Below are 22,415 nucleotides of genomic sequence, written 5' to 3' on the forward strand. Positions count from 1 at the left end.
CATTTTTTAGTTAAATTGTGGCTTATTTCCCATTTAGAATAGTTAATTACAAAAATGCCACAAAGAAATAGCTTCAGAACAACATTTATAATTTAATTGCAAACCAACTTTAAAAAAATAAAATCGAAAAATTGACATTTTTGGCTGTGGGGGAGGGGGAATAGGGGAAGTGGGCTAAAATTGCGTTGACTCCTAATTTTTGAAAATCATATAGAACGTAAAAGAATTAAAAAAAATATTCAGGCTGTATCGACCTCAAAAAAAAATAATTTTACCCTCAAAAATCCTTACAAAACTTTAAACAAACATGGTTTTTGGGGGGTTTAAAAGTGTTTCGCCCAATTTTTGAATATCCTAATATACTCAGTTATTTCAAATTATACATAATCTATTAACAAAACCTTGAGTTGATCTATGTTGCAGTCTATAAAATGGAGAAAATCCCAAAAAACCCCCTAAAAAACAGTTTTACGGATTTTTCAAGATGGCGCACCTGACGGAAAAATCTGAAAAAAATCAGGGAGATAGCTTTTGATAAAATACACAAAATTCAAATAAAATTGGACCTGCAGCCCCCTCCAAAAAAAAGTTATAGGTTTTAAAAAAGTTAAAAAAAAATTTGAGGTTATGTACACTCGACCTAAGGGTCCATAAAAAATGGACATGTTTTGTAAAAGCCTCAGCTACACGTGTGAATTTTTTGAAATTTTTGAATCAATTTCAACTCGACTAAAAAAAATTAAATCTAAAAATCTACGTTTTTGGCTGTGGGGGGAGGGGTAAGGGGGGGTGGCGAGCTAAAAATCCGCGTTATCTCATTTTTTAATTGCACAGAACGTAAAAAAATTTAAAAAATTGAATTCTGAGAGTGAGGGCATTTTGCCTATCTTAACGGGGGGTACCCTTTAGGTCATTACGTAGAGTATAATAGGAATGAATACTGAGAAACACTGCAATAGTTTTTTAAGTCGAAATTATTGTTAATTACAACATAAACTGACCGCAAATATGTACACAAATTAATGGCAAAGTCATTGGGTGCGTTCGGACGACCATAGCGGCTGGCTGTCAGCAGAAATCGGCTGAGTGGTTGTATCCAGCCGTGATAGGGAAAGCTTAATAAATCTCTCAGCGGCTGACTTCCAGCGGTGACGTCTGACAGCTACTGCTAGCTCAGCTGTCCAGCCGCTGTGGTCGTCCGAACGCACCCAATGTTTTCCTTGAGTTGATGCTTTTCAAATTCGCCACCAGGCGTCGCCCACTTTGCGGTTCCTCGCCAATTGTCACGTACCTATTGTCATGATATTTATTCAAAACACACATTTGCTTGCTTATGCTTGTATTAGTTTTCAGTCCTGTACTTTTTAAGTTAGTTCAACTAATAATATATTCATTAATCTAATCATTAGTCCTTTTATTAAATTTCTTTTAAACACATATTTTTCTTAACTAAGTAATCGTTTCGTTATTATCATGAGAAACATTTAAGTGGTAGTGAAAAACGAAAGAAGCAAAAATTAAGAGAACAGGAACGGCAAGCACAAAAAGATGCGATTTTATCATATTTTTCACCTCAAAACAGTGCACAAAAAGGAAGTTCGTCCATCCCGTTCTTCTTCTTCTACGGCACTACAGCCCAAATTGAGCCTTGGCATCTTTTATTTTTTGCCTCCACCCTTGTTTATCTGTGGCTACTCTTCTTCATACACGGACTCCTAAAAATTCGTGTGCATCGATGGTGGGGGTGCAGCTTAATAGGGGTTGCTTACTGTGTCTTCCCAGCGCTTAATTGGCTTTCCAACCAGTCTCTTTCCTTGCATCCTAGCGTTCATTGTTCTTTTTGGTAACCTATCCTCTCCCATTCTTATTACATGTCCGGCCCATTGCAATATTTTTATTCTAATATCAGTATTTTCTTATAAAGTCTGACAGGGGTATTTCCGTATAAATTTGATAAAGCTCGTTGTTGTATCGAATTCTGAAGATTCCGTTTTTGCTCACAGGTCCCAGTATTCTGCTTAGTACTTTCCTTTCGAATGTGTCGAGTTTGTTTTTGGATGTTTCTTTCAGGACCCATACTTCACCTCCATAGCATGCTATTAGTTGAATTAAGGTTTTATAGATTCTCATCTTTGTATTTTCATGTAGGTGGACACTATTAGACTGAAATATATGGGAGAGGGTGATATAAGCTCTGTTTGCCTACATTATTCTCTTCCGTATTTCTCCATCTTCTGATCTGTCGGCATATATTTATACTCCCAGGTATGTAAACTTTCCAACCGTTTCAATCTCATCTTCATGTATAATGTTTTGTGGGACTATATTTTCTTCTCGTCTGTATCATTATTTTTGTTTATTCTGTGTTAATTTCCAGACCTAGTCTTTTCGTTTGCATTTTTAACTCTGCGTATGTTTCCTGTGCTCCTGTTGATGTTCTACTCATAATATTTATATCATCGGCATAAGCGGCCAGTTTAACGGGTCTGTTGGTCAGTAGGTTTCCTCGTCCAGTTTGCATTTGCCTAACCGTATACTCCAGTGCCAGGTTAAACAATGCTGGGGCCAGCCCATCTCCCTGCTTCAATCCCTGCGAGATATTGAAAGAGTCTTTAAGTGGTTTTGTACCCGTACACATGCCTGAGTTTCATCCATTGTGGCTTTAATGAGTCTAATTAGCATGTGTGGTATGCTAGTTCAGCCAATATTAGTACCTATAGTCTGTTTCTTTTGACTGAGTCGTATGCCTGTTTGAAGTCTACAAACACATTGTAAATATCAATGTCGTGTTCTCATGATTTGCTCAAGACCTGCTGGACTGTAAATATTTGATCCATTGTCGGTCTTCCCCTTCTGAAGCCGTTCTGATACTCTCCAATAATATTTTCTGCTATGTAGTGGTTGGAGCCCCTGGTTTATAAATTACGTAAGGTCTTTATATGCTGTACATAGTAGAGAAATTCCACGGTAGTTTTTGCACTTTACAGTTAAACAATATTTAATTGTTTAAAAAATATAAATTTTATTTATTGTTAATAAAAATTCAAATTTCTGGTGAAACTATATTTCTATTAAAAAACTTATAACTTAAAAATTCTAACTATTATTATTACTATTAAATTTTTGTTAGTGGCCCGAAAATTATGTAGTCCCTCGGGCCTAATTTGAAGTAAAATAGGCTCTGGTAGTATGTTACATAAACAAAAAACAAAATGCTACGAGTATCCAAGTAACAACTAAATTAACTAAAAATATTGAAAACAATCACTTAAACATATAGGTATTTCGATTTTTCCAAAATAACTTAAAACTCTGAACATTTAAAAAACAAAATCAAAATTTAGAAAATTAATTGAGATGATGGTTCAAAGTTTCAAAGTGTCTGAATCAAAACCAGTAAAGCACCCAAGACTTAATTCTGCCTCTTTATTTTCCCTTCTTTCAGTTTCTTGTTCAGGCCAAATCCATTCCAAATTGTCATGTTTTTGGTATGAAGAACTGTTTGAATATTTAAACATGAATACACGTTTAGCAGCCTTTTCGGTTCCCAAATTATTTCGTAATTTGGAGTGCACAAGTCCAAAGCTTGAAAAGCACCTTTCAATGCTTGCCGTTGAGGCTACTGCTGTAAGTAATTGGTTAATTCGTTCGAAAAATATGTTTTTTTCAGGGCAAGCAGATTCAGCGATTGGAACAGACTTCCACCATAATAATGGAGATGTTTTTTTTTGAAATTTGGACAATACATGAAAGACGGAAAAGGTTTAGACTTCGAAGTTAGGGCCATTACAAATGGAACAAAATCTGTGTTGATTGAATGTAAATATTCATAAGCCTGTTCTTTTTGTTCGGCAGTAAGTCTTTCTCCCAAAAAGCTATGGTCCAGTAAGTTTGCCAAAAAATGAGGCAAACCTAGAGCCATATTCCTCCTTTTGTAATAAAAGTTCTTAATTTGAATTGGTTGATCTTGACTGATTTGAATTCCTGTTAGAAGGCAAGTCAACGCAGGTGCGACGTTGCCGCTTTTTAACCTTATTATGTAAAAATTAGTACGAAATAAAATACTAATATATATCAAGATATATATAATATAAATATCATGATATATATCACCATATATATCGTGATATATATCAGTGGATATATATCCTCGCGCCCTGCCCAAGATAGAATTGTGTGGAGAAATGCAATTAGGGAAGCCGACCCCGCATAGAGATACGGCAAAGAGAATGATGATGAGTCCATTTTTTGGGTTTATGGCCATTTTTCTTATAACATATTCCATCCATATGTTAAACAGTGTAGGATCTTCCTGTTTTAGCCCTTTAGTTATCTGTAAGGTAACTGCCAATTGATCTCGAACTCATACTTGTACTTGTGTGTGACTCATGGTGGCTTGAACTTTACCAATTTCCTTGCTACACCAAATTCTTGCATAATTATATTAATTAAGTATATTTTATCTTTATGTTATCATAGGCTTGTCAAAAATCTACAAAGATTTGGAAGATATCCATGTTACGCTTCCAGGCTTTAGCTAATATTTGTTTCACGTTGAACAGCTGGTCAATAGTAGACTGTTCTGGTCTGAACCTGGCCTGGTATTCTCCTATGATTTGCTCTATAAAGTGACTTAATCTCCTGTTCATGATCCTCGTAAACACCTTATAATTCACACAGAGTAAGGATATGCCTCTACAGTTTTTGTAACTGAGTTTATTCTTATTTCTGTCTCCCTTCTTGTGGATTGGGCATATAATTGCTTTTTACAGACTCCTGGAATTTCTTCTGTTTATGTAAATATTTATTTGATATATTATTTCTGTATGGTCAGATGGCTCAAATTAGATGTAGCCCATATGTTTTATTGTAGTAAAAATTGTCTTCAGAAAGTTGTATCTAAGTAAAATTAAGGTTTTCTGTAGTTGCTAAAGATTTCCAAATGTGAGAAAATTTTTAGAATGAAATTTAATGTTACAGATTCCTTTTAGGATAGAGAATTTAGGTTTTGTAAATAAAATATTTTGAATTAAGCAAATGCATATACATTTTAAAATATGCAAATGTAACTTGTATTAAAGAAAACATAGAGTAATATTTTACTTGTAAAAAAGTTAAGGAAAGTGCGTTCCGGCACTGCTAATTTTGCCATGACACCACTGCATCACTGGCCTTGATAAGCATATGTATTTTAGGCATTTATGTATACAAGCATCTGGGGTACTTATTTATAGCCATCACCTCGCCAAAAACAGATAAAGAAACATGTTCTAGAGGTATTATAGTTCAATAGGAATTTCATGGAACACCTAATGTACCTTGTTATAAGCGATACCTCGTAATACCCGTGTTTGTTATAGAGAGACTATACTGTAGTATATTTCCTGTCAAAATTTGCCAATTTGTATAGTTTTTCGATCCAGAAGGGTCTGGAACATTAGAAAATTTTTAAAAGTTTGCTCCGTGGAAATGCTTTGGTATTTAAACTAATAATTTTTTATGGTACTTATTGCGTGTTAATTTAGAATAAGGTATTTAAATATGATTTATGTTCCTTTGTTCATTATTTTAATTATTATTGTATATTAGGTTTACCTATTTAAAATGATAAACTAATAATAAAACCAAAAGACAATGGAAAATTGCAGTGCATTTATTAATTGAATTTGGAGAATTTTTTAAAGGTAATATAAAGGTCTCAATTCTGTTCTAAAACTATTCACGATATGTAATAAAACATAAAACTTTCCATGCAAATTGCAATAAACAAATATGTATAATTAAAAAAATATACAGAATGTTTTTAAGAATGTCCAATCTCTGAGTTGTAGATTCTAGACATGGACATATAAATAAATATACCCTATGAAATTATGTTAAATAAACGTTTCTGGCTATTATCAGAGGCATACGACAGGGGACAGTGAATGGTTGACCCTTCCCAAATTCTATGCCACTGGCGGAATTGCCATGCTAGCGCACTTGTTCGATTCTCCAATACTCTCTATGTAAATAACATACTCTTCACTTATAACGATAAAGTCATTAGTTTTCGAGATATTTGTCTAGTTAAACATATAACGGCACAAATATTTCGAAAACTAATAATGTTATCGTTAAAACTGAAGAGTATATTATTCATTGTTTTATTGAATCAATATTGGAAATATAATACAACTAAAATTATAATTCAGTTTAATACAGCCTAAAATATCTACAGAAAATTTTTCTCTACATTTAAACACATTTTAAGGGTTAAAAAAAATTAAATTATTTTATGTCCTATGTTTCAGTGATATCTGATTACAAACAAAGATTAGAAAAAACTCTGAAAACAGAACAAGCTGACCATGTACAGACAAAAGCTAACTTAGAAAATCAACTGAAGGAAGAAAGAAGTAAATACGAAAATGAAGCCACTGATATGAAACATAAGTTAGAGTCTGTTCAACAGCATTTAAATTTATTACAGGTATGTATATCATGGAATCATATAATTTTGTGTTTTTAATGTCCCATTTTGTCGTTTCCATTGCTGATTATTTTGTTTACAGTTTTTCATTTACTTTCCTATTATCTACTCCCTTTTTTTCTTCATTTTTTATAATATAATTCCCCAAAACAACAAAGTTGAAGTTACTTTTATTAAGTTTTTTTTAACTGAATGTATAGACCCAATATGATGACTACAAAGAAGAGACTGACAAAGGCCAGAAACAACAGCAAGAAGAGATCAACAATTTAGAAGCAAGAATAAGTGAACTTTTGGAAGAAGAGAAGAAACTTCGATCATCTAGAGAAAGTCTTAAGGTAAAATTTAATGTGCACTTTGCCCAAAAAATAATTATTTCAAATTTTTTCTTCTTCTATTTGGAATAAAATAGGTTTATCCAGGTTTAGAAAGATAAAAATATAAAGGTATCAGGTTCAGAATATATTTTGCCACTGATAAAACCAATTAAGGATTTTTGTGCCCATAGGCCATAAGTGGCTGTTGTGGCTCCATTTTTACTCATTAGAGATGTCAAAACAGTGGGGAACACAGCAAAATCTTAGATTAAAACACAATTACTTAAAGTAATTATGTACTTAGATAATGATCTAGCAATAACTAAGTAGCATCTACTATGCAGTTTACGCAGATTTAACTCCAATTTAAGTAAAAAACGTCTTACTATGTGTTGAAGATATATTTTCTTTGATCAAGACAATACCTCACTCAACAAGGTGGCCATCGCACGCCCACAGATTCTCCAGATTTTGCCCTTGTTGCATTTCCTGTTCTCAAACTTAAAATAATTGTACGGAGGCCGCCGTTACAAAACTACAAACGATATAATGTATTTAACCTGTCACAACATTTTATTAATAAGTGATTTTTGTTAACAGACGCAGTACACCGAACTACAAAGTGAGAAAGAAAAGCTAGCGAAAGAATTAGAAAATCAAAACAAAAATAGCAATGATCAAGAATTGAGTAAATTAAACAAGGAAAATAAGGAATTAAAGGATGAGGTTGAACACCTAAAGGTAAATATAAAACCGATAAAATTTTATGATATTTGAAAATAATGTTGTAATTTGTATATTTATTTTAAGGCCAAATGTAACAATCAAGAAACTTTGGTAGAACCCAACGTCCAACAAGTTGAAGACACGAACAAAAATCTCGAAACTCATGACTCAAATAAAGACGAGAAGATCGCGCATCAAGAACCAGACACTGGTGCCGGAAACGCACCACTGTTTGTACTTGCTCAACCCTACGCCAACGATAACAAAGTAGTTTCGTCGAGTACTTCATCCAATAACGTACTGAAGCCTTCGCAAGCCAGTTTAGATGGAGCCAGGCCTATTTTGGTGCCTACGCTTACACCAGTGTCGGTTCGTAAAGATAATAAGGTACCGGAGGGTGTTGTCGCTATACCGGAAAAGAAAGAAGACGAAGTTGTTAACGCTAGGTACCAAAATGCCAGGGAGAGCGCCAACGAGCTGGTGCCTCAGGCAGAAAAAGCAGGTAAGTAAAGGCAAATGGATTTAATAATTTTTCGTATTTTAGATTTTTGAATTGTTATCTAGTTTATTTTAGTCTTGATAGTTCTTCTTCATCTTCTTTGTATAGACATGACTCTGTTTTTTCAATGTGCCTTCAGCACTGCATGGGGTAATTACAGGGTGGATCGAGTAGTTCTGTGGTTACCACAGCTGGTCCTAAGCTTGGATAAAATGTGAAGGATGATTGGCAAGGTTAGCAACTACAAATCGTAAAAACGAATACTGCTCAAAGAAACCATGTGAAAGTCTTGATAGTTCAAAGAGTATTTTACTCTAAATCGGATGTAATGAAAAGATTACAGAATATCTAGCGTTTTTATGAAATAAATAATTTTTAGATATTATTTTTGTTCCTAGTTATTTTTTCGAATTGTAATACTCTTGTCAATTTTTCAAAGTCACATTTCCCCAACCACTTTGGGTTCACAAATGCTGTTGGTGCGGAAGAGGCTTTGTTCTCAGTACAAGTGTTATTCCAGAGATGCATATATGTATAGGGCAGTCAATGAGAGCAAGAACAGGTTATTACCTCCGAATTCTATCCTACTGCATGGATTTTAATGAAATTTTAGGAATAGCCTGAAAATATCTCCTTATTCAAAGTCTACCCTATGCCGATGTGTGCTTTTGTCTTGGGGTGGTTCCCACCCCTTCTCGGGGGTGGAAAATTTTTTGATTAAACAACTACGGAAGTTGCTAGAGAACCTAATTCTAAGCCAAAACTGTTCTATAATTTTTTTTTTCGAAAACTCAATACTTTTTGAGTTATTCGTGGTTGAAAATTGGCCATTTTCATTGAAATATAACACCTTTTCAAACGGTTTTTTGCGAATACCTTAAAAACAATGCATCTAACTAAAAAAAATTATATAAAACATTTTTGTAGCTCATAAAAAATCAAAGAGATTTGTTCCTTCTTCAATCTTCTAGTTATAACACAAAAAGAGATATGGTAGGTAAAAAGAGTTTGTTTTTTGGTGCATGCTCAAATAAGTGTATTCCACTTGAAATAACAGAGAAACGGTCGATTTTAGGTGTATAATGCTACCAATACCTTTTATTGTGCTTGAAAAGTCCTTTCAAATATGCAATATTAAATTAATGTCGATTACATTCAGACTAAGCGAGATATGCTGCAAAAAATTGATGACTAAAGAATTTTAAGAAAAAAATTGAGAAGTATATTTAACCCCTCATCCACAAGAATTTAAATGCATCGTTTTCCTTCTACTATACATTTTACTACAGTGTTATTTTTATGTTCAAAAAGTTGAGCGGGTTTAAATTTTTGAAAAAAATAAGATCAAATTATAGAGCGCATATTTAAATTTTCTTAAAAATCCTCCTTTTTCTCCATGTAACTTGAAAATGATAAGAGATACTGTTATAAAAAATAAAATCAAAATGTTTATCTAGGAGAAACCTACATTTTTGTATGGCATCTCTTATAATTTTCGAGTTACATGGAGAAATGAGAAGATTTTTAAGAAAATTTAAAAATGCGCTCAATAATTTGATCTTATTTTTTTTTTCAAAAACCATTCATTTTAAACCCGCCCAACTTTTTGAGCATAAAAAGAACACTATAGTAAAAAGTACTGTAGAAGGAAAACGATGCATTTAAATTCTTGTGGATGAGGGGTTAAATAAACTTCTCATTTTTTTCTTAAAATACGTTAGTCATAAAATTTTTTACAGTTTATCTCGCCTAGTTTGAATGTAATCGACATTTAATATTGCTTAATTTATAGGTCTTTTCAAGCACAACAAAAGTTATTGGAAGCATTATATACCTAAAATCGACCGTTTATCTGTCATTTCAAGTTAAATACACTGATTTGAGCATGTACCGATAAAACAAGTTTTTTTAACTTACCATATATCATTTTGTGTTATAACTAGAAGATTCATAAAGGAAAGAATTTTTTTGCTATTTTTTAAGCTACAAAAATGTTTTATATAGTTTTTTTTAGCTAGATGCATCGTTTTTAAGGTATTCGCAAAAAACCGTTTGAAAAGGTGTTTTTTTTTTTTTTTTTTTTTTTTTTTTTTTTTTATATATGGGTTTGGCAGTTTGCCATACAGCCAGTTACATGTTTTTTTTTTAATCTCATTAGGAGCAGTAAAAAGTTTATGAATTATTTTCAATTAAATATAGACTAGAATAGATAAATTTAAAGTTGGAAATCAATACAACAATTAGTGAAAAGAAGAGAAAATTTTATATATATACATACACATTAACAAGGGTCACACGCTTCACGTCCAGGGGCCCATCAGGACATTATAATATAAAACATATACAGGAAAACTAGGCCACGGTAAATAGGATTAAACATATAAAGGAGAGAAAACAAAGGTAAACAGTAAAAACAAATTATTATTATTTTTTTTTAACTAAAGAAAAATATTACATTTGGCCAAAAAATCGATTATGCAGTCGTAAATTAATCTGTTTTGAGTCGCTAGAGCAGATAAAACGTTAAACGGAGATTTACCGGTAATGTGAACTATATTATTATATAATAAGGTGGATTCCAGATTATTTTTGGCACAACCAAAAATTACATGATCTAGGTCACCTTCTACTCCACATTCCACACAGTTTTTACTCTCAACCACATGAATTCTTGCAAGATGAGCAGGAAAGCAAGCATGTCCAAATTTTAGCCTAGATATCGTTGTTATATAACGCCTAGGGACATTATAGGTTCTATGCCAATGTGAAACAGGGACAGTTGTGTGTAAAGAAGTGTATCTATTTGGGTTGGTAAAGCAAAACTCAGACCATAGGTCACTCCATTTATGTTTCAAGGCTGCCTTACGTGTGGCAACCAAATCAGAAATACTTGGTAGATATTCTGTGGTTTCCCCTGAATAAATACTTAATTTGGCTAAATGGTCCACATGCTCATTATGTTTAATCCCACTGTGTGCTTTTGCCCATATAAATATCACATTTTTTTTATTTTCTTTAAATTGTTTCACCAATTTTTTAATTAATATTATATAGGGATTGGAGTATGTGCTTGGAAAAGTAGGTTGGTTAATAGCTGTGAGAACTGACATCGCATCTGTAACAATAATAACGGAGGATTCCCTTTTAGAAACAAAAACTAGGGCTTGATATATGGCAATTGCTTCCGCACTAAATATGGAAATATTTGCTTTTAATTTGAACATTTTTTCTACCTTTTCCATGGGGATGTAAAAGGCACATCCTGTACCTCCTGCACCTCCTGATTTGGAGGCATCCGTGTAGATAGTACTGTGGTAATCCCAATTGGATAAGATGCTTGTTATAATGTTGTTATTTGCTCTTCCAGTGTTTACATAATTTGGTTTAATAAATTTAACGTCGTAAAAAAATGTTTCAAAATCATTTGTATCTGTGTGTGATTTTAAGTTAATAGCTTCATCAGCAGAAACTGTGTTTTCTCTAAGAGCTTCACATAGGGTTGGAGAGTTTTTCTTCATCCAATATTTATTCGTTAAATCATAATTGTTTAAATTTATTAATTCGGTATAAAGGAAAGTGTTCTGGTGTTTAATTTTCAGTAAAAATTTTTCGGCCAGGAAATGTCTTCTAAGAGAAATTGGAGGCTCAAGTGCTTCAACATAAAGGGGCTCAATAGGAGTTGTCTTCATGGCTCCAATACAGATCCGCAGACACTGGTTTATAAATATGTTTAATTTGTTTAGTAAGTTCTTGCTGGCAGATCCATATAACCAACATCCATAATCTACGATATAGCGAATGTACGTCCTATAAAAAAGTAAGGAAGTCTGAACATCTGTTCCCCACCAAGTTTTAGTTGTCATTTTCAGAAAGTTTAGGCCTTTTTCACATCTATTTAACATATATTCTATGTGAAATTTTCATGTGAGTTTGTGATCCAGTATAATGCCCAAATATTTAACTACCTTTTTAAAAGGAATTTCTCGCTGTTTTACTATAAATGTTTCTATATTGGGAATATTATGTCTACTGAAAATGGTCATTACTGATTTTGTGGTCGACAGTTGAAGGTGATTTTCTTCCAACCATATTTCTACAACATTGTAAGTATCCATTAAAAATCCAAAAGCTTCATCTCTCTTCTTTGTTTCGCAGTATATGCTGAAGTCATCTGCATATTGGATAATCTTAAAAGGATATTTTTCCAACTTTAATTTATGTAGGTCAGCTGTGTATAAATTGAAAAGCAAAGGACTTAAGACAGCTCCTTGTGGAATTCCTGTAAAAAACATATCTTGGGCCTAATAAATGGTTGTTAAAATCCCTGACATAAACATGTCTTTCTGAATATAATCCGACAATAGCATATACTATTGCCTTAGGAATTTTAAAATCAATAATCATTTTTTTACTCAAAATATTTAAGCTTAAGGTGTCATATGCTTTCTCAATATCAATAAAAATTGTTGGAAGATAGTTATTTCTAGAGAAATTATTTTGAATATTTGTTACTAAGGTTGTAAGTGCATCTAGCGTACCCACTCCTCTTTTGTATGCAAATTGATAGGGCGTAAGCAGGTCTTTTTTATGTAGCCACCATTCTAGCCTATGTTTTAGCATACGTTCGAAAGTTTTTTGCACACATGATAGCAGAGAAATCGGTCTATACGAATGGGCCAAATTAGGGTCTTTACCTTGTTTAGGAATCGGTGTGATTATAATTTTTCTAAAGTCTTCAATGCATTCACCTGCAAGCATCTCATCAAAAATTTGTAGAAGAAACCTTTTTGCTATAATTGGTAGGTTCTCTAACATTGGATACTTTATTTGATCAAAACCCGGGGCAGTACATTTTTTATTTATTAAAGCATAATTTAGTTCATTAATGTGAAATTTTTTTGCCAAAAAATGATTTTTATCTAAGAACGTTTGTTCGATATTTACAGTGGAAGGAACAGTCTGGGGAGCTACATGATTAAAAAACTCATCTATTAAATCATCATTATGTGGCTTACCCAGGTTTATTGCTTTACGATTCATTTTTTTTTGCTTGTTTCCATATCATGCTCGCTGGAGTATTTTTGTTGAGATTGGAACACCATTCAATCCAACTTTTTTTAGCTTTTTCTTTTAATGTTCGTTTAGTAAGTGCCATACATTTTTGGTAAGCAAGAAAATTATCTTCTGTGGGGGTTTCTTTGTATACTCGCAGTAAATGTTTTCTTTCAGAAATTATGTTGTCACATTCTGCATCCCACCAAGGTGAAGGTGTTCGATTTTTGCACTTAAATGGTCTGTATTCTCTTAAAGTTCTTTGTGCTGCATTATTTATACAATTGATTAAGAATGCATATTTTTCTTTGGTGGTTGGATATTCTGCATCAGTAAAATTATAAAAATAGTCTTCCACAATCTCTTTATATTGCTCCCAATTAGCTCCTTTTAGGTTCCATCTATATCGCGGAACTGTGATATCCTGCGGAATTTGTTGCATTGCAAGAGTTATTTTTATCATAAAATGATTCGATCCTAGTGTGTCAGAGTAAACTGCCCAATCTATATCACTAGCTACATCCGAGGAGCAAAAGGTAACATCTATCATAGAAACATTGCAGCCTGGCCGGGTAATGCACGTAGGTTCGCCCGTATTCATAACTACAAAATCACAATTATTACTTGCTTCAATGAGTTGTTTACCAATAGAATCGTTTTTATGCGATCCCCAGGTAGAATGATGCGCGTTAAAATCCCCACCAATAATACATGGAGTTGAAAATTGCGAAAAAATATTTACCCAATCAGTCGTGTTGGTTTTAATGTCCGGTGCCCTATAAACGGAAACTATACTTAAAATTTTATTGTTGAATTTAATATTAATACCACAAACAAGAAGGTCGACATTAAAATTGGAAACTATGCTTAATTCTAGGTGTGAAATCGATTTTTTGACCAAAATGCAAACTCCAGAAAAACCATCTTGTCTATCCTTACGAATTACATTATAACCTACAAAACTGTATACTTTGTTGGGTTTAAACCATGTTTCACTTATTATTGCCACATCAATATTATTATTTACAAGATAATGCATTAAACTATTTTTATTGGAAACAGCAGAACGTGCGTTCCACTGACAAATATTTAATGTCTTTAGTAATGGAGTGAAGGTTACTTTTTACATGTGTCCTCCAACACTTTATTTATTCTTGTTTGAATTAAATCATTATTTAAATTTTTTATATCTTCAATAGTATGAATACTTTTTAAAAAATCAACTATACAATCTGCAATTGACTTTACAATGTTTTTATTATTTAAATCTTGATAAGTTGGTGGATTATTATTTCGAGGCAGTGGTTGATTAGGGCCAAACTGAAAAGGGAACATCGGTTGTGGAGGAGGAGTGTCATTAGAAATTCGACGTTTTTTATTGCTGTTGCCGGTAGGACTACGTGTAGGATGTGTGGGCAAAACATAATTGCTATTTTTCTTAAAATTGGAGTGTAAAAAGGAGTTAGAATTTCCAGACCTGGATTCAACTGCTGGTAAAGGCGGAAAATTTTCGTTGGACAAAATAGAAAAACTATTTTTAACAGATATTCCCGAATAAGACATTTCATATTTTTCTCTTGCTTCAATAAAGGAAATATTCTCCACAACCATAATATTCTTAATTTTACGTTGTTTCTCATAATGCGGACATTTTCTTGAAATGGAAACATGGTCATTAGTTTTGCAATATATACAGCGAATTTCTGAATCGTTACAAACGTGATTTTCGCCTTTTACGTTACTACATTTAATGCACAATTCCTCAACCCTTTTACAGTTCCCGGAAATGTGTCCAAAAAGCAGACACCGGAAACATTGAGTAATTCTGCTGAAAAACCGCTCTACCGAAAAATAAACACTATTTATTGAAATATAATTGGGTAAAATATTCCCTTCAAAGGTTACAATGACGGTTTTTTTGGGGACATACTGTATATCACCATCCTTTTCTATTCTACGATGTGTACGTTTAACATCAACTACTGTTGCGGAAGATGTTATGTTATCTAAAATATATTTCGTATCGTATTGAGTATCAACATCTCTTATCAAACCCTTAATTTCCAATAAATGATTTGGTATAAACGCTACAAGATCATTTTCTGATAAAAGAGGATTGTTTACCAAAGCATTGGCATCAGAACATGTTTTTAGACAAACTTTTATTCTATTTTTTCCAACGCTTCGAATTTGAATAATATTCTTAACGTTCAATTTCTTATGCAAAATATCTGCCACACATAAAGGATGCAACCGACCTGCATTTTGAATATTTTTCCGTTCGATATAAACACAAATATTATACAAATTATACTTATCTCCATTCCTTAGGTTAAAAAGTTTAGGTATTTTGTTTTGTTTATGAATATCCTTTTCATTATCACTAATGAGCTGACGACTGGTTCCAGCTGTTGCTACAGAACAAGCAGTGGTATCCATCTCTTGTACGGGGACCGATTCATAATTCGCATCACTTTTAGAGTTATTTACACTCACTGTCTGGTTAATCGTTTCACCTAACGGCGTCTTTATATTTACAGCTTCCCCCATTTAGGGGGAGCTATTTACACTCCGTACACTTTATCGTAAAAAGAGTTTAAACTAGTTTACAAAGTAAAAATTAAATAATTAATAGCCGATATCGGTAATTATCACTGGTTTTGTTGATAGAAATACGTCCGGTACCTATGAAGTCTATCACGATGTGAAAAGGTGTTATGTTTCAATGAAAATGGCCAATTTTCAACCAGGAATAACTCAAAAAGTATTGAGTTTTCGAAAAAAAATTATAGAACAGTTTTTGCTTAGTATTAGGTTCTCTAGCAACTTCCGTAGTTATTTAAGTAAAAAATTTTCCACCCCCGAGAGGGGGTGGGAACCGTCCCCAAGACAAAAGCACACATCGGCATAGGGTAGACTTTGTTTCTTGGGCTATTCCCTACTAACTGTGAAAATATCACGTAAATCGATATAGTAGGATGGAATTCGGAGCCACATACCCTCATTGACTGCCCTAAGACGTCAATTGCGATAAATGCGCAATGTCTGGTTGATTACGAGAAAGGGTTTGATCGAGTACAGCACGCCAAGATGATGCAAATACTAAAAGAAGTAGGAACCAAGAACCAAAATCTGAAAATAATTAGAAGCTTTTACTGGAATCAGACCGCAAATCTCAGAGTTGAAGGTGAACACATCTAATATATCTAATATCTAATATCTACTCTAAAATCTAATATCTACTCTAAAAGAAAATCTTTCGAAGTTTTGCACGAAACTTAAAAACGGGTACCGGCTAAACATCAGATATATGCAGATGACACCATAGTATTTGCGGACAACATAGATCTACAAGCTCTTATGAATAAAATTATGTATTACAGTCATAGTCCATTCTTTCACGGTTTTTGCTCTAAATTTTAAAGAACCGCTTGGATTGACATGGAATTTGACATACGTATAGCTTACATGTCAAAAAAACAAAGTGATATTGTGCCGATGTGTGCTTTTGCCCTGGGGTTGACTTTCACCCCCTGTTGGGGGTGAAAAAATATATGTCCAAAATAAGTCCGGAAATGGGTAAACTGACTAATTTTAAGTAACTTTTGTTCTATAGAGCTTTTTCGCCAAGTCAACACTTTTCGAGTTATTTACGAGTGAATATGTTAATTTTTCAACAAAATAACCACATTTTTAGACGGTTTTTTTGCAAATAACTCAAAAAGTAAGTATTTTGTCGAAAAAAACGTTCTTCACAAAAATATAGCCTACAAAAAAGTAAAAAAAATGGTGTACCCGTTAGGTCTCTGGATCTCGTAGAACCAATGAAAAATAGATTCATATTCACCAAACTTCAAATAAAATATTTCGACGTGAAATATCTAAAAAATTAGGCACTTTTTGGGGAAAACCCATTATAACTTTTTTAAAGTGTTTAAAATAAGCTTTATTTCTGTTTTTATAAAATGTTTCTAGCATTAAATTTAAGCAAGTTACGCTCAAAATAAAGTTGGTCCCTTTTGTTTTTGCAAAAAAAAAAAATCGGTAAGACCACCCCCTAATTAGCAACTTAAATGAAATTAGTCGTTACCGCTCCACAAATTGTTTTACTTATGTGGTGTTTATATGATCTGTAAGTTTCATCGATTTAAAGTGCTTATTTTTGAAAAAAGTTGGTTTCAAAGTAAAATTTTGAAAAATTTCAATTTTGAAAAATATGCTTTTTTTCAAAATAACTTAAAAATTGTTAGAGGTACCAAAAATCTCATAAAACAAAAAAAGTCAGATTTGCTTTTTTAAATATCATGTATGTTTTTGTTTTTCTGTTAGACAAAAATTGATTAAGATTTGGTGCTTCAGCCTTTTCAATAATAAGGACTTTGAACCGATGAAACTTACAAATCATATAAACAATATATACACGAGTCAAGAAACTTGTGAAGTCATAACGATTAAGTTCATTTAAGATACTAATTAGGGGGTGATTTTCTCGATCTTTTTACCAAAAGCAAAAGGGACCAGCTTTATTTTGAGCGTAACTTGTGCAATTTTGATGCTAGAATTTTTTTTATAAAACAAAAATGAAGATTTTTTTAAACACTTTAAATAAGTTCTAATGAGTTTTCCCCGAAATGTGCTTCATTTTTGGTTATTTCACATTAAATTATTTCATTTGGAATTTGACGAATATGAACCTATTTTTCATTAGCTATAACTCTGCTTCTACTAGATGTAGAGACGTGATATATACACCTTTTTTTTTTAATCTTTTACAGGCTATATTTTTGCTAAGAAAAAATTTTTTCGACAAAATTCTTACTATTTGAGTTATTTGCGAAAAACCGTCTAAAAGCGTGGTTATTTTGTTGAAAAAATGAACATATTCACTGCCAAATAACTCGAAAAGTATTGACTCAGTGAAAAAACTCTATGGAACAAAAGTTACTTAAAATTAGCCAGTTTATCCATTTCCTGACTTTCTTTGGACGAATATTTTTTCACCCCCAAAAGGGGGTGAAAACCACCCCCAGGGCAAAAACACATATCGGCACAATATCACTTTTTTTCTTTGACTTGTTAGCTATGTGTATGCCAAATTTCATGTCAATCCAAGCGGTTCTTTAAAATTTAGAGATTTTGCAGTATTTTACCGTTAAAGAACGGACTATCAACAATATGGACTCGATATAAACCTAAAGAATACAAAGCTCGTGATAATTAGCAAGAAAAAGATAATAGAACATCAACTCTATGTCATCAAAACTCCAGTAGAAAGAGGAGCAACAACCAGAAGATTAGAACGCGCATCAGAAAAGCTAGATCCACCATCAACCGGATGGAGGCCTTCTTCAAGAGCTATTACCTCTCTCTTGATATAAAAGTAAGAATGCTGCGATGTTACGTCCGATCTGTCCTTTTTTATGGTGTTAATAGATTTGTACTTATATGGCAGAATGAATTGGTACCAGAAGAGTGGCTAAAGGAAATAATATGTCCGTTGCATAAAAAAGGTGATCAACTGGATTGTAACAACTATTGGGACCGTGCAAGTTCGGCAAAGCGACCCCTATTTCTACGCTCTATACTAAAATTCGCACTTTTAATTATATTGGCCAATTATATTAGTCCTGGTTACTGGATAATTGTCAAGGCCATAGTCCAAAAAAATAATAAGAAGAAAAAATAAGATTCAGGTTATGTTATGAAAACGTGAACAATTGTATGTAGTAAATAAAATTAGTTATTAAAATGCAGTACTGCAAGCAAAATAAAATTAATTAAATTTACCTTTATATAATAATTGCATATCATATCAATATTGTGGAGCAATATATAATTTTTCTGCTTCATTGACAGAAGGTATGAAATATACGTCAATTTGACAATATGAATTATTTAAGATAGTTGTAATATTTCTCCGCGACTCGCGCAGGGTCGTTTCTCGTTTCCCCTTCCAAGTACTTGCACACCGCGAATAGAGGCATTACTCTGTTAGCATATGCGTATAAAATCTTCGGCAATGTATTGTTTGAAAGACCCAAACATTTTACAAAGGATATTGTTGGTCAATATCAATGCGGATTTACTGCTGGAAAGTCAACTATACGTCAAATTCAGGCACATAGGCAGATTCTAGAAAAGTCACTAGAATATAAGATAGATACCCACCATCTCTTCGTCGACTTCAAAGCAGCCTATGACAGTGTTAAAAGAACTGCATTATATAATGCAAGGATAGACTTTGGGATCCCACCTAAGCTAGTTAAGTTGACCGAACTAACAATGCAAAACGTCTGCTCGTGCGTTAGAATTCAAGGAGAAAACTCTACGTTCTTTGACATTAATAATGGTCTAAGACAGGGGGCGCGCTGGCGTGTCTCCTCTTTAATATTACCTTGGAAAAAGCAGTCAGAAAATTAAATATTAGAATGAATGGAGCTATTTTTAATAGATCGACGCAAATTCTCGCATTCGCTGACGATATATTGTCCTTTTCATGATCATTTTTCAGTGCGTAACAAATGATAGGAAAAAGGGTAAGTCCGTGATAATACACATTTATGACATTTATTCTAACATGACATTTTAATTAAATCTGACAGTTGTCACATTTTATTTTCAATTTGGAATAAAAACAAATCAAATGTGTTTCTTGCATTAATAAAATGGTATTTTCTTTGATTTGTATAGTCTTATAAATTATACATATTATATTTGTAATATTATCTAATTAAAAAATATTTTTTTATTATGGCGCCATCTATCGACAACTAGAATCACTAGAATAAATGTTATAAAAATGTCACCGACGAAATGTAATCACCGACGTGCCTTTTTTTCTGTCACATACAATTTAATGCGTTAGAAAGAAATCGAAAAACTGTGACGCACTGAAAGATGATCATGAGAAATACTGTAGTTATAGTGGGCAGAAATATGAGATACATGGTGCAGTGTTTTACAAGGCTTGCGGACGCGGCAAGTGAATTAGGACTTGCGGCAAACGAGGAAAAAACCAAATATATGTTGGTTTCTAAAAACTCCCGAAATATCCAACAGAGAATTCAAATTAACAACCATACCTTTGAACAAGTCAAGGAATTCACATATCTTGGATCGTTAGTAAACTCAATAAACACGACAAGCGACGAAATAAAAAGACGCATAGCAATAGTAAACAAAACTGTTCACGGTCTCCTTCTTCTTATGGTGCCTATCCGTTACGGATGTTGGACACTAACATGGCTATTCTGACTTTGTTGACTGCTGCCCTGAAAAGTCCGGTAGTGGGTAAGTTAAACCATTTTCGCAGGTTATGCAGTCAGGATATTCTTCGTCCTGGACCTCTTTTCCCATGCACTTTACCTTGAAGTATGGTCCGAAGTAGGTCATATCGTTGTTCATTGCGCATTATATGGCCCAGGTATTCCAGTTTGCGACGTTTTATGGTTACGACTAGTTCGCGCTCTTTACCCATTCTATGTAGAACTTCTTCGTTGGTAACTCTGTCTATCCAGGAAATCCTCAACATGCGTCTATAGCACCACATCTCAAATGCATCGAGTCTCTTCAGTGATGCTTCAGTTAAGGTCCATGACTCCACGCCATAAAAAAGAACGGAGAATACGTAGCATTTTAGTAAACGAACTTTTATTTCCAATTTTATATCGTGGCTGTTAAAGATTTTTTTCATTTTGACGAAAGCTGATCTTGCCTTCTCGATCCTTATCTTAATTTCCGTCGATTGGTCCCACTGTTCATTTAAGTTTGCACCCAAATAACAAAAGTTGGTGATTTGTGTTATAGGTTGTTGGTTAACTAGTAATTGACCAGGTGGTATCCTATTTTTGCTTATAACCATGTATTTGGTTTTTTTGATGTTAAAATCAAGCCCAAACCTGCTACTTACTGCTGCCACCCTGGAGACAAGTGTCTGCAGACCTTCAAGACTCTGCAAAAATGACAGTATCATCAGCGTATCTTATGTTGTTCAATCGTTCTCCGTTTATAAGTATTCCCTCGTCTATGTCCGTTAGCGGTAGGTTCATAATGTGCTCTGAATATGTATTGAACAATAATAGGGACAATATACACCCCTGTCGCACACCTCTTTTTATCTTTATGTCGTCTGTTAACTGATCCCCTACTCTAACAGCTGCAGTTTGTTCGTAATAGATATTGTTTTTTATACGGCGATCTCTGCTGTCTAGACCAATTGAATTTAATATTTTCATCAGTTCGTCATGTTTTATAGTTTTATTCTATTCACGGTCTCTAGAAATATTTAAAAAATAAAAATATAAAACGTGCAGTAAAGCTCAATATATACAAGACCTTAAGGTGATACAGTAGCGATCAACAGGTAGCCAAAACGCTTTCCAATATTGCGGCTGTAATTTTGAATATTTTTCTAGATATTTGGCACACGTATTCGTAATATAATAAAGCATGGCGGTACAGAGCCCAATTTGAAAAATATATATGTGGAAATTACTCTGTAATTAAATACAATATTAAAAAACGAGCCTGTACCGCCATTAAGAAGAACAAAAAATACACTTTCTTCAAATAAACTTTTTTATCCGATGCCTAGATTTTGTGTCATTTTAGAACTACTAATGAAATAAAAAATTTTAGTAGTTCCAAAATGACACAAAATCTAGACATCTGATAAAAAAGTTTATTTGAAGAAAGTGTATTTTTTTGTTCTTCTTAATGGCGGTACAGGCTCGTTTTTTTAATATTGTATTTAATTACAGAGTAATTTCCACATATTAATATATTTTTCAAATTGGGCTCTGTACCGCCATTCTTTATTATATTACGAATACGTGTGCCAAATATCTCGAAAAAATATTCAAATTTACAGCCGCAATCTTGGAACGCGTTTTCGCTACCTGTTGATCGCTACTGTTTCCTCTTAATAAGACCAGTTTTGATATATGGGGCTGAAACGTGGACCTTATCTCAAAGTGATGAAAGACTTCTTGGTATTTTTGAGAGAAAAATTTTTAGAAAGATTTTTGGGGCCGTAAATAAAATGGCGTCGGCTATGGCGTCGAAGATACAACTTTGAACTGTATCAGTTATACACCGATCCAGATATTGTGAAATTCGTTAAAGTGGAGAGATTTAGATGGGCTGGACACATTGCTAGGATGCCAGATCACGAATACACTAAGAAATTACCATTTTCAAAACTAGAGACTATCTATGGGCCTTGCAGAGAAGAGACAACAGGAGAATGGAGAAGAAGACACAATGATGTACTCCAGACAATATACGGAGATGAAAACATAGTACGCTACATTAAATCAAACAAAATACGATGGGCGGGTCACGTACTAAG

The 22,415-nt window shown here is 33.2% G+C and overlaps 1 protein-coding gene across 2 annotated transcripts in view; it reads left to right on the forward strand.

Annotated features, from left to right (window-relative positions):
* The window catches only part of LOC114324466 (interaptin), a 46,858-nt gene that overhangs the window by 7,291 nt on the left and 17,152 nt on the right, over window positions 1–22,415 (forward strand). The window contains exons 2-5 of one of the 2 annotated variants that reach the window (XM_028272333.2): window positions 6,294–6,472; window positions 6,673–6,810; window positions 7,390–7,530; window positions 7,600–8,017. In XM_028272333.2, coding sequence (XP_028128134.1) covers window positions 6,294–6,472; window positions 6,673–6,810; window positions 7,390–7,530; window positions 7,600–8,017 — 876 coding nt within the window. The remainder of the gene's footprint in view (window positions 1–6,293; window positions 6,473–6,672; window positions 6,811–7,389; window positions 7,531–7,599; window positions 8,018–22,415) is intronic. The other variant, XM_028272341.2, reaches the window with a different exon arrangement.

This window comes from Diabrotica virgifera, chromosome 3 (genome assembly GCF_917563875.1).
Source record: "Diabrotica virgifera virgifera chromosome 3, PGI_DIABVI_V3a".
NCBI lineage: Eukaryota > Metazoa > Arthropoda > Insecta > Coleoptera > Chrysomelidae > Diabrotica > Diabrotica virgifera.